The sequence below is a fragment of the Carica papaya genome, chromosome 5 (assembly GCF_054855325.1).
Source record: "Carica papaya isolate Zhongbai chromosome 5, ASM5485532v1, whole genome shotgun sequence".
NCBI lineage: Eukaryota > Viridiplantae > Streptophyta > Magnoliopsida > Brassicales > Caricaceae > Carica > Carica papaya.
Window position 1 is genome coordinate 3,445,387 of NC_142313.1, and position 13,714 is coordinate 3,459,100.

General features: G+C 38.0%; 2 protein-coding genes across 3 annotated transcripts; one reads left to right on the forward strand and one right to left on the reverse strand.

Annotated features, from left to right (window-relative positions):
* The first annotated feature begins 482 nt into the window (after positions 1 to 482).
* LOC110826272 (ankyrin repeat-containing protein At5g02620-like) lies at positions 483 to 5,862 on the forward strand. Its single transcript, XM_022056887.2, has 3 exons — positions 483 to 2,178; positions 2,721 to 3,130; positions 4,515 to 5,862. The coding sequence occupies exons 1-3, from the start codon at positions 1,533 to 1,535 to the stop codon at positions 5,376 to 5,378; spliced, it is 1,920 nt and encodes a 639-aa protein (XP_021912579.2). The 5' UTR covers positions 483 to 1,532; the 3' UTR covers positions 5,379 to 5,862.
* Positions 5,863 to 6,138: 276 nt separating this feature from the next.
* LOC110825835 (type I inositol polyphosphate 5-phosphatase 12-like) lies at positions 6,139 to 13,340 on the reverse strand. 2 transcript variants are annotated; one of them, XM_088220674.1, is made up of 11 exons: positions 12,368 to 13,340; positions 11,725 to 11,977; positions 10,645 to 11,461; positions 9,579 to 9,703; positions 9,293 to 9,377; positions 8,215 to 8,380; positions 8,066 to 8,112; positions 7,699 to 7,966; positions 7,400 to 7,523; positions 6,966 to 7,326; positions 6,139 to 6,804 (listed from the first exon to the last, which is right to left on the reverse strand). In XM_088220674.1, the coding sequence occupies exons 1-11, from the start codon at positions 13,149 to 13,151 to the stop codon at positions 6,439 to 6,441; spliced, it is 3,396 nt and encodes a 1,131-aa protein (XP_088076800.1). In that variant the 5' UTR covers positions 13,152 to 13,340; the 3' UTR covers positions 6,139 to 6,438. The 2 variants fall into 2 exon arrangements, with proteins under 2 accessions (XP_088076800.1, XP_088076799.1); XM_088220673.1 differs by having other exon boundaries at positions 8,066 to 8,380.
* Between the last annotated feature and the right edge of the window lie 374 nt (positions 13,341 to 13,714).

Consider the following 13,714-nt stretch of genomic DNA (forward strand, 5'->3'; position numbering starts at 1 on the left):
TTTTTTTTTTTTACTGTGGTAAAATTATTAGCAGGCGTGAGTCGGTGGTGGGAGGCAGATGTTGGGGGAAGTTCCAATTTGAGTTTTGTATTTAAATGCGTTTGCTTTTGCTTAAAAAAGCTTCTTTGCACGTTGTGGGGCACTTGGCCTTGTCCATGTCTCACCATTGGTTTTGTTATTTTCTCTCCACAAACAAATTTTTTAATAGTGATTTTATTTAAAGTTATAATTTTTATGTTTTTTTAAGTAAATTTTCTAATTTTTTTCTTAAAAAAAAAGAATTTTTTTTAATATCAATAATAGTAATAATATTAGGCGTATAAGAATGCATTGATATATGGGTTATAATTCACGTTAAATAAATTATTTATTTATTTATTTTGGTTCTCAACGAAGTAAAAATTTTGGTCTTGTTATGTATATAATAAGGAAGGAAAAGGACTCGTCATTGGAGTAAGAAAACAAAACATCCGGTTCCACTACTCTTTTATCTTCTTCCTCAGTGAACCCGATTTACCATTCTTAATTCTTGCATAAAAGACTCTACCTTTTCATAATTATCTGAATAATTTTCAGCCGAACAGGAAATCTGAAAATCCAAAAATTAACATCTGATGGGAATAAATCCGTCCAAGAAACGCCTCTCTCTCTTTCTCTCTGTCTCTGTCTCTGTCTCTCTTCTTTTAAATTTTTTGGTGAAGAATCCACCAGAAGAAAAAATAAATAAATATAACGAAAGGGTATTTTGGCAGGCAAGGTAAAACTAGATATGATCATGGAATCTAATTTGAGGAAGGGAAATTAAATAAGTGGGTGAAAAGATACCATGATTGCAAGCATCTTTACTCTACACCCAAATGAACACAGTGATTGATGATGTTTTATTATTTGCTCGTTTTATTCTCTCTAACCGAGTCATAAAGCCGCCAGCTTCTGCGTCTCGCAGCGTCGCAAACGAAACAAAAAAGATCACCTTGATGGGCAGTCTGATGCAGTGAAAAGTTTATCTATGTGTGTTTTCTTTTTCCCACATCAGAACTCCTCAGCCGAGATCAGAATCAAGGTACTAAGGATTTTTATTTTTATTTTTATTTTTCCTTCTTGGGTTTTGATTCTGGAATCGAACTGTGAAGAAACGGAATTTTGTTTTGATGGGTTGTTGTTGAAGAATTAGAAGAAGAATAAGAAGCAGAGTTTCTCGATGTTCTTGAATGTGTTGTTTTTATTTTGGGTGAGGATCAGCTGTTGATTTTTGGAAGTTGGAAATTCAATTGAGGCAAATTTGTTGATATGCCAAAGCTGTGTTAGGAAAGGGGTTTGCCGTAAATCTGTTATTATCATGCAGGAGCTGATATAATTTTATGAAATTTGTAATTCTAGCAGAGGGAAGAGAGAATTTTCTTTTATGGAGAGTTGGTGATTGTTTAGAGAATTTTTGTGGCTGAGCATACAGAAAAAGGGTATCGGATTTGGATTTTGGGGGGTTTCATTGAAGTTTTATTGATAGTGAGCTTAAATTCTTATATATAACCATGGAGAAACAGAGCTGTTCTAAACCGCCCACGATGGAAAAACAACAGAGTTTTCGCGGTATATTGGTAGACAAGCAGCCGGTTAGTAGAGGAGTCATGGAAAAGCAACAGAGTTTTCGTGGTCTGACAATTGAAAAACAGCCAAGTACTCGCGTAGTGATGGAAAAACAGCATAGTTTTCGCAACCTAGCAACAGAAAAACAGCCAGGTAGTCGTGCAGTAATGGAAAAGCAAGTAAGTTTTGGGAGGACAATAGAGAAGCAGAAAAGTTTTCGTGGGTTTATGGAGAGACAAAAGAGCTTTCGTGTTGTGATGGAGAGGCAGTTGAGCTTCATAGGGGGTGGTGAGAGGAAGAAGAAGAATGAATCACCAGGAAAACGAGGAGATTCACCGCTTCACATGGCAGCTCGAGCAGGGAATTTGAGTAGGGTTAAGGAAATATTTGATAATTGCAATGATGATAATTTGAAGGAATTGCTATCTAAGCAGAATCTAGAAGGGGAGACTGCCCTTTATGTTGCAGCTGAAAATGGGCATGCTTTGGTCATTGCTGAAATGTTGAAACATATGGACCTTGAGACTGCATCCATCACTGCCAGGAATGGCTATGACCCATTCCATGTTGCTGCAAAGCATGGTCATCTCGGTAGGAGTTTAATCTGCTTTGCATTTTGCAATTAGTTACCTCTAATCTTTTTTAAGCATTTTTTACTTTTTTTTTTTGAAATATTTTAAGCACTTTACTGGTAATCTCTTCATGAAAAATTTATATACTGAGGCCATATTGATTCAAAATGACCTTGTTACCTTATATGTCCAAGCATGTAGTTAGTTCAATTGGCATAGATGTAATTAACTGAATTTGGGGTATGGTTTCTTCAGTGAACCTACATGTGCTTGACCACAATCATGTTTCCTTGTATCTTGTTATCATGCATTTCTGTGACTGAAAAATAATCGAAGTGCTTTTCAGTAATGCTCATTGTTCCTCCCTTCGCATCAAATGTTCAATATATGAATATATTCCCACAAATTCTCTCTATCCCTGTGCAATTTGCCGGTCACTAGATTCATAACATAGTGATACATTTTCCTTTTTTGATCTAAATAGCTTTTCTCCCATTGTATCTTGTATATCATATAAATATATTTATTCCATTTTAAGTCCTAACCTGTATATCTTTGCAGAGGTGCTGAAGGAACTCCTAGGAAAATTCCCCAACTTGGCCATGACAACGGATTTAGCATGTACAACTGCATTGCACACAGCTGCCACACAAGGGCATATTGATGTAGTCAATCTTCTTTTAGAAACAGATTCGAACCTAGCTAAGATAGCAAGGAACAATGGTAAAACTGTGCTTCATTCTGCAGCAAGGATGGGGCACCTGGAAGTGGTAAAATCCCTGGTAAGAAAGGATCCAAGCACTGGTTTTAGGACTGACAAAAAGGGACAAACGGCACTACATATGGCTGTGAAGGGTCAAAATGAAGAGATAGTTTTGGAATTGCTAAAACCTGATCCCACAGTTTTGAGTTTGGAAGATAATAAGGGAAACACAGCACTCCACATTGCTATAAAGAAGGGTCGTGCTCAGGTTCGTCATCATTTATCTGTCGCTGAAATTACCATTTCCTTTTTGTTTTCATGTAATATGAGCTTCTGATTATTTCTGCCTGCCTAGACAAAAAATTTACATGCATGGTCAAATGTGGTAGGGAAGTATACGTTCTCTGTGATTATCAATATTTACTTACATATAGATGTTTATTTGCACGTGCATAAGAAAACATGTTCTATAGGTTGCTTGGTTTTATTTTTGATGCCAATCACAGATCTAGTGTTGATTTTGACATTGTTGAACTGTGTCAAATCTTGGTTTTCTGGAGGGAAACAATTATCTATTCTCACAAAAAGAAGATAGTCTCAATTCATATCTGAAGGATAAAATTTTTGTTTTGATCAAATATAGCAAATATTTGTGAACCAAGTACAAGTCAGATTGATGCTGAATCTGCCTTTTAGATGCTTCATTGACTGCATTTTAGGGCTTAAGTAAATGATTGATTTGTTTAAATGCTGAAAATCTGCTAGTTGAGCCCTTACTTTTATTATCTCAACAAGCTATGAACATTCATTTAAGTTCAGATCTAATAGTCCATTCCTTTGCCCTTTAGTCTTGATGTCAATGGAACAAACTTGTAATTGAATCACTGGACCTCTCTGGTCTAGGATTGATATTCCATTTGTGAACTATACTAGAAAGTGAGTTAGTTCTTCGCGAGGAATGTGATTAAACAGGACAAGTTGGGTCAAACTTGTTTTAGAGACTCCACTAGGAAAAATCTCATACATGTAGCTTAATACCATACTAAACCCAAAAACGTAAATCGGGAGTCACATAGATTATTTATTTTTCCACCACTTACTTTTCTATTTAAACACCAACGAGTGATTTAGTTCTGTTGTAGGACACCTAATAACATGTAAACCTCATAAATATCCTACTTTCACATGTAATCTTCCATTGGATCATTTCTGCAGTCCTCCTAGTTCACATCATAGTCCTAGCACACCTAGAGAGTCACTTGCTTTCTGATTGGAGCCACATAGAAGTCCAGGATACCCTTATATCAATCCCAGGACCCATTTGGTTCCTAGCTGATGGCATGTCCTCGAACAGTCCAACACTGGACCGCATATGACCGGGAGTCTTGATATGGTCTTCATAAGCCCAAAGTGAAGCATGCACCCTTATTTAAGTTGTTGCCATGAAACAATGAAGTTGAGGGGTAACTTTTATTACAAAGTCTTTAAAATCCATGTTAATAAAGTAATAAGAACAACATTTGATCCCAAAAGCTTAAGCCCTTAGATTCTTGGTCTACCACTATATTCCCGTCCTTCTTTCAATGGCGTACTCTTCTTCCTTAAGTTTTCTTTCATATGGCAACCCTCAATTTTGTTTCCATTTATTGCAGATTGTGCGCTGTTTATTATCAGCTGAGGGCATTAACATCAATGCCATTAACAAGGCTGGAGAGAGCCCACTTGATGTTGCAGAGAAGTATGGAGGTCCAGAGCTTGTTGCAATTTTGAAGGAAGCTGGGGCCAGCCAAGCTAAAGACCTTGGAAAGCCCCCAAATGCTGCCAAGCAACTTAAGCAAACTGTCAGCGACATAAAACATGAAGTTCAGTCCCAACTCCAGCAATCCCGTCAAACTGGAGTGAGGGTCCAGAAAATTGCAAAGAGACTAAAGAAGCTTCATATTAGTGGTCTCAATAATGCTATCAACTCTGCAACTGTTGTTGCTGTTCTCATTGCCACAGTTGCTTTTGCTGCTATCTTCACTGTCCCTGGCCAATATGTCGAGGACGAGACAAAGGGTTTTTCGCTTGGGGAAGCTCACATAGCAAAGAAGTCCCCGTTCATCATATTCTTTGTGTCTGATAGCCTGGCATTGTTCATTTCCCTTGCTGTCGTTGTTGTTCAGACATCTGTTGTAGTAATTGAACAGAAAGCAAAGAAGCAGCTTGTTTTTGTGATTAACAAACTCATGTGGCTTGCATGTCTCTTCATCTCAATTGCGTTCATTTCTCTCACATATGTGGTAGTTGGGAGAGAATCTCAGTGGCTTGCTATTTGTGCGACAGTGATTGGTGGTACAATCATGCTCACTACAATTGGCTCTATGTGTTATTGTGTCATTTTACATAGAATGGAAGAAACAAAATTGAGGAATATAAGAAGAGCTGAAAGTCGCTCCCTTTCTTTGTCTATGTCTGTGGCTGCATCGGATCCAGAGATTCTTAACAGTGAGTATAAGAGAATGTATGCTCTTTAAGACAACTGATTAGGAAGAACCCGAACTGGTATGGGAGGATCCAGTCGTACTCCTCTGTAAGTAATATGGAATAATTGTCTACTGCTCCCGCTCTAGTTATTATCATGTGATTGTAAGGACTTGAGCTGAGGTGTTTCACAAACCTGTGAATGTGAAATGAGGAAATAGGCTCCTGGCGAAAAGGCAATGAGAGGTGCTCATGTTGTTAGATATCCACTGCTTATATATATTGCAGTTGAAGCTTCATTGCAAGAGGAGACTTGCTTTGGTTTTCCTCATCTGATCAGTTCAGTTCCATGATATTAGCATTAGCGAGGAGCTCAGGTCAGGATGTTCATTTTACTTTCATGCCGATTAGAAACTTGGAGTAGGCAAAAGTTCCATAGCTATCTGCTTCAAAAATTACTTATATAATAAATCCATTTGATATGGAGATGTAATACCATATTCTGTTTATAATGAATCTAGAAGAGCCTTTTCCGAAGGTCTTTTCTCTGTGCTTACTTATTAGATCTCTTAAATATTTTATCAAACTGTATTAGATGTTTCTCAAAAAAAAATAAAAATCACTGATACTTTTTGTAATAAAAATTTAAATGACTTACTAAAATTTAAGGTTGACCCACAAAATTTCTCTTAGGTAGGGTATCCTTACATTATCTAGTTATCAGTATACTTGAAAACCTAGTTAGTTACCTTAAAAGAAAAAAGTTTCCTAGTTCATGAAAATAAAGTAGGAAGAATGGGGAGATTGCCTCCAGGACTCAAAAGAAATGTATTCTATAGAATATCAACCAATCTGGTGCCTTTTTACCCTCTTTTACAATCTTGATAGAACTATTTGTCTATTACATTATGCTTCAAGCACAAAGCTTGAAATTGAAATAATTAGAATGAAATTCAAAATTTCATATATAAGAAATGATGATAAGCAAATCCAACCTGCCTTAACATGATCCAAAGCGGCAACCATGACTGACTAATATTTACATCAAGATGCCGAACAGAGTTATCTACCTCGGAAACTTGGTGACCTGGGTAGTCCCATATTTTTTCTGCACTATAGCACCAGTCCTTGGTTATTTCCATTTCTGGGGTCATCAGCCTTGTCTGAATTAGTGCTGAGTTGACGGAGGTCAGACCGATGAACTAAACCTCCGAGGTTCTTTCTGGAACCAGATTTTGAGTTACTACGAAGTGTCTTTGCTGAGAAGCAGTGTCGCACGTGGATGCGGTGATTCACTGTTTCTGTTGAGCAGTTGCCTTGGACATTCACAACCAAAATAACTTCCTTATCCCGGGTGTCTTCACACCACCAGTTTTGTGGAATGCCGTCAACGAACTCTTCTAAGGTATGAAATTCTTCATGGTGCACCGCGACCTCCACAAAATAATCAGATGGGATCATGCCAGCAGCTGGTGTGACCTAAATTAAACAGAATGCATAGAGATGATTACATCTTAGTGAAGAGAATTAATCAACCTTAGATTCAATTTGGTTCCTGATCTAACATAAAACTTATATTCAATAAAAAAATGATGAGAAAAAGAACTAAGACTCCTTCAGAAGTTTTAGGAGAATAGTACCTCAAGCCATCGAGGGAAGCCAAAAGATCCCCTTGCATGATAATCAGAAACCTCTTCGTCCTCCTTAACAGTGGTCTGACCTTCACAGAAAATTTTAAATATAGCCTTTTCCTTCAAACATTTGTTGGTGATTCGCAAGATGGCTGTGTCCTGATTTTGAAGCGTTATGTGGTTGGTACTCACAACTGTTTCTGGAACATATCGTAATTCATCAAGCATAGACCTAACTTTCTCATTATATCTGATAAATTTCCCCAACTCTTGTCTCCTAATAGATCTATCTACATGGCAAATCTTGACATGAAATTTACAGCGAACTGGTTTATGATCACTCTCAGTCACATCCATGCAAGCCTCATACCTATTGAACACACAAGATTTTAGAGCACACCAAAAGAAAACAGAAACATGAGAAAACTTCCCAGTAAACATACAGTATAATTGATGAGACTACAGGGCAGTCTAAACTGCAGTCAGACACTGGACCGGATCGACTATCCCGATATATTATTCTGTCACACCATGCAGGAATGCGCTTTTTCTCCCCAGAATCATATCCTGCAAAATGAGCAACTAACTGGATAATCTAAAAATTGATTTTTATACTGTATATACACCACAATCAGAAAAGAAGTGCAGGAAGCGACTTACAGATGAATGGCCTAATGTTTTGTTTTCTAATTAATAAGGAGGATCATCAAATTCAATTAGTTAGTTTGAAACAATACTACACCTGCTAACCCGGGTCTATGCCTCTCAAATTTGTAAGTTGGTGGAAATGTGATAAGTGCCTCGCGCATTCCTTGGAAAACTTTGCCTGCTTTCATCTCTGCTCTGAGTTGATCTTTTTCTCGAAGCCAATCAAAGCATCTTTGTGAAACAAAGTCCCTTGCCTCATCATAAGATATACCAAAGAGCCGGTAATTAAAATCACCAAAGAAGATTATCATATCTGCCTCAGCTAGATCAAGCTTTGTTTCTTCCGTACTCGTATTCGCTGCCTGTGAGAATAATAAGATCTTGTAAGCCACAGCCAATGATAACATATAACATAGACAAAATATTTGTACTAGTAACTGGTAACCAGAAGATGGACATACATTGTTATTTGTATTCTTAACTGTATGAACAGCAGTTGAGACACCGGCTGCAACAGAGAGAACCCATGGCAAGCCAGAAGAATAAAGCAGCCAAAATAAATATGTGGAGAAGGCAAGAGAGCAAGACAAAAACAGGTATGGCACCATACCAGCTGCAGTGTTAAGTAGGTTTGATGACCGGCTAAAGACCATCGTTCGATATATGTGGTCAAAGTCAGCATTACGGCGATTGACTGCTTCCAGATGTGCAGCCAAGTGACAGTTCACGAAGCACATAATCCGATCAAAGACTCTGATTCTCAAGCCTACACCACCCTGGGTCAAAGAGGCGGGTATATTTATTTAGTGATTGAAGAAAAAGAAACAAATCTTAATTATTTCATTGTTGGTTTTGATATTGTGCTTATTACTTGCAACAATGCAGTAAGAAGCTAAGCAACAAAATGATCAGCTATAGAAATGTGTAAATAATGCAGATGGTGTTGATGTCAGCATGCAAGTTCAATAGGAAACAAAAATATATTTAAGGAAATTACATTACACAATGGTCATGACCATGTAAAAGCATCTTTTCAGCATTCGAAAGAAAAGAGCTACCAAGCATCTCGCAAGAGGTTCAGAATGTCCGTTTCTACAACCTATCAACTAAATTCAGTTAAGTGTCTCTTCTTCTTTTAATCTGTTCGTCTGTGAACGCACAGGCACATCATCAATCTGTCATTCAGAGGAACCAATAGTGCTGGGCAACTATTTAGGCTATATGGCTTAAGTTATTAAAGTATATTGTATGAGTAACAGCATCCTCTAGGTACCTCAATTAGAGAGCTATAAAGCATTGCTTATGGGAAATTGATGATCAATTCTCTCACAAATTCTAAAACTAGAGACAAAAACAGCGAAGTTCATTAAGATTACTTTATGCATATGAAAGTTTTAAAAGAAGTTATCAAAATTCTACTTTGCATCTGTTAGGAACTAGAAATTAGCAAATAATAACATATTATTGTTAATTAGTCTCAAATTGTTAATGTTCTTATATTTTAGACTATATTAATGAAATGGCTAATCTATAAAAGACAGACGACTGTAATTGTAAGATCATCCAAACAATATGAATAAAATCTAAAATTATTTCTTTCAAAGTGATTGTTTTCTCGTTTTCGCATTCCCTTTTGCAAACAACAAGGTGTCAATTTGAACAGGAGCTTTGAAGATAAGAAACCAGACCTTATTGCCAATGGCACGACCAAAGCCGCATGGAACGGCTGCAACGTCGATATCACCAACGTGTGTTCTGAGATTCTTTCTTACCCTGATTTTAAAAAGATATGTAATAATTTGGAAGACATCAAATAAAAGTTTTTGGACGAGCAGGAATCCTACATGCATAAATTGAGGGGATCATGATGCTCACCAAATAAAGGAGAATAGCTCCTGATTTTTTGACTTGTCCAAACAGGTTAAAGGAGAGTCATTATTCTTAAATAAAGTCGTAGCCTTGATTAATACTTACCAAAGAGATATGAGCAAGCCAGCCAGCTGCCTGGAACCCATACGTTCAAAGGTTTGTTTGTCATCCAAGGCCTTTCCTATTGTATCAATCCACCACTGCCCCACAGAACTCCCTTCAAGCCCTACCTACAAATAGAATTTAGGTCAAAAATTGAGAAATAACGAAATAGTTAAAAGAAAATATCAAACTACATAGACTGAAATTTATGAATTTATTTCTAAATTTGGTAAATCAAGAACTGAAATTTGTATATTGCAGAAGCAGCAATGGTATATTTGTAAGACTAATATGAACAGATTGATAATAAAATGTGATAGTAATGCAGAACTGGAATTTAAGACGAAGTACACATTCCTGTGACCAGGACTTAGAAGGTGTCTAAATTTGTTTATTAGTATTTACAAGTAGCTTCAATCATTTTGTTCAAATGTTAGTGTTTACTCATATATCAACAGAGTGCTTCTTATATAACAATAATCTGCTTTAAACAGGAAAAGAAAAAGCATTTCCTCTTAACTTTTTCTGTATTAACTTAGAATGCTTATTTTCTTAGTATGATTAGTCAATTATTTATGCTTATTTACCTTTTTTTTACAATAAGCATCCCTATCCAAATAATTAACTGCTTATTTTTTTCTAAAATGGTACCTGTGTGCACATTTTAAAGCAAGTGTATTTCTTTCAGCATTCACAAACACCTTGCAAAATCTACTGGACTAAGGTTTCATGTGAGAAAATCAATAGAGAAACCTAATTCCAGTTATGATATTATTCCGGAGCATTACTATTTTAATGATTATAACACAAAAAAATTTCCTAAATATAATGCTACAGACTGTAGAATGAATGACCAATTTAAAGGTCGCTATTTCCAAGCACCATAAGTTGTAGACAGAAATTTGAACCAGCAGGAATCATATCATAAAGCTTAAAAAGAAAATGCATGTTTTTTCTTTTAAGTGTGTGAGAATATGTACATAGAACCGTTGCTTTAGGAATAATTCAAAGTAAAATCTAATAAAAAAATAAAGAAGGATTGAATTGCAATAATTCGGGAGGATCTTACAGTTTCTCTAGCTGCAGACATTGCAAGGAAACCTGCACCCATTTCTACTTCTTGTAACCCAACAACAATGATGCCAGCATCTGATGCAGCAGAACCCAGCCATGACATAAGTGCCTCATGAGTAGCTCTTCCTTGACCAACATTCCACGTCCCAATTAGAATTCTAACATTGTCTCTTCTTGAATAAGTTGATTCTACTCTAGCCATTTCTGACCGGATTACATTGTCTATAGGTCCGGGAGATCCAACATTCCATGCACGTATACCACCATGAGTGGCCAAGCTAAAAACATATCCACCCCCAGCTGCTAATTTTATCACAGGACTACTATGAGAAACCCATTCTGCAATTAAATTTCCTTCAAGATCTAGTACTTGGATGACACCACTCATATAACCCACATAAATTTGTGCACCAAAAGGGCAAAAGCACAGAACAGCAGAGGGGTGGGAAGGGTGGTGGTTAACATCCTGCATACGATTTCCATTTCCATCCCACTGCACAAGTAGGCCATTGGTACATCCAGACCAGATCATTCCATCTCCAGCTAGCACAATTGCTTCTGTTCTCTTGGTTTCTTCCACAAATGCCCCTGTCCCCCTAGTTGCAACTCGACGAACAGCATCTGCAGCTCCCATTATAGCATTACGTGATCGTTGCAAAAAGCCCTGTGATTTATCTTTCTTTGACGTGGAAACAAACTTTACCTTTACCTCATCCTCAGCTGATTGATCTTGTGCTGATGAACTGTCTGCCCGATTTTCAATCTGACCATCAATATTAAACACTTTTAGAAGCTCTTTTGTGCGAGCGTCCCTGCACAATGATTAACTTTTAGATGCACTACATTAAATTTACAACAAATATGAGTGTCTCATAATCATATGGAAGAAGATGGAAGTATGCCACTTCCTGAAAATTTCTAACTACAAATTTGTGGATACTGAGAGAAAAAAAGAGAATTTCACAGGCCCTTGGTAAAGGCCACAAGACATGCTAATGTTAGCTGGAAAACATAGAACTGGGACATGTTAAACCTATATGGCAGCAATATATTTTCTTCAGAGAGAAAAATATACCAGAGCGAGAAGGACTGAGGCTGAACAGCCCAAACTTTAGCTCTAACATTATCAGCTAATAAAGACTTGATTTCCGCAGAGGATATGCTGCATGTACCATTAACAGTGACTTGGCTCCTAAGGTCAAAAGCTGACCTCTCCACTAATAAAGCAGCCATGTGCCTCTCTGCTGGTTTGAATGAAAGAGATTTCTCAATAGACTCCCACGGCCAGATCTTAATAACACCACCTTCTGAACCAGACCACATATCACCTGAATAATCAAAAACAATATTATGTGTATAATATGGTTATATTTGGCGAAAGAAATTTCAACATCATTTCTTAAATGCTTTTATTTAACTAATGCAGAGTGCATAAAAACTTCCATTAGTAGTGGCCAAGATAATAGGAAAAGTCCCTAGATTCCTGACAAGCATATCCAGAAGACTAAGACTATGGGTATCTGGGTGCACAATGACAAGATTAATATAGATATAACGAAGGAAATCTTGAATGGGACTACATTTAGTTCCATAGTCTTCTAATGCTAAGATAAATTATGGATAAAACGCACAAGAGCGTAACCTTTAAGTTCCAATGCTCTTGCTGACGAACTTAAAAAGAAAAAAAGGAGCTAAGACAGAGACAATGAGAAGATTACCATAGGAGCTCATAATGATAGAAGTAACAGAGCCGCGATGCGCCTGCCATGAGAGTCCTTCTTTGAAGGGGGTAGCATCATCAGCAGGCTGATCCATCTTCCACGATCGAATCTTGCCATCCTTGTGGCCGCTCCACACCAATTTATTTCCATTATCCACCATCAAACAGATGGTGGGCGACGTGTTAGCCGACTCATGAAACGGCGCCGCATCCTCATCTCCCCTCCTTGCCCTCCCGCCGATCCCGATACCAGGCTCGTGCGCATCCTCAAACTTCCAAAATCGAACGCCACTCTCCTGACCAGCCCACAACTGGGTGTCCGTACAAGTGATGTTCCTCAAGAATTTCCCCACCTGCGTTTCTCTAAGCGGATGAGGTCTAAGCTCGAGGCACGGCGGTCGTCCAGGATGGACGGCGGCCCGCACCGGAACCTTGAAAATGCCGGTGCCACCACCACTGCCAACAAACTCGGGCAATGGTTGGTACTGTCGGGGATCGTCGGGCACAGCTTCCACGCCTGGGGCGACATACTCTTCGTCGGGGAGGTCGCCGGTGTTGGAAGTGGAAGCTGAGTAAGGAAAGAACTCATCGTCGTCGGAATCGTAAAAGCTGTCGGAGGAATTGGGAAGCTCATCAAGGCTGTGTTTGCGGAGTTGGTGGTGGCGTTTCTTGCCGGAGTTGGCACGGAGCTGGTGGCTGTAGGAGTGGATCTTGCGGGGAGGCGGGACAGAGCTTAATCCTGCCAAGGCCTCCCTGTCCACTTCTTCGATGTGGGTGTCCATGAATGTGGAAGAAACGGAGCTCCAAATGTTGGATTTGGATCAGGGAACAGAGAGAAAATGGGGAGGAAGAGAGAGATTGTAAACGATAGAGGGAAGGGGGAGCGAGAAGCACGTTGCATTGGTGAGAGCGGAGAGTGAGGAGTCGCTTACGGACAGGAATGTTTCTTTGCGCACACCTTGGGAGTTTGATTTCATAACATGTGTGTATAAATACGTGGAAAACCCACACGTGTGTATATATATATCACACGACCAAAACCCACGTGTGAATTCATTCGTATTACATGCACGTGCACTTTTAACAGGCCGTAGGTGTTTTGGGCCCAAAGATTATTAGTTGGCCTCTTATAAAGTTGATATTGCACCTTGATGTCCAGAGGAATATGTATATGTATTTATCGAGCCATATATTTTAATATTTTAAATAAAGTAATAACAGATTATTTTTTAAACGTTATTTCTAATTCTTAAACCATTCTGATTATTTTAAGTGATTTTAAAATATTATTTTTATAAAAAAAAAATTTAATAAGCTTATTAAATTTACGTGAAACTTAATAATA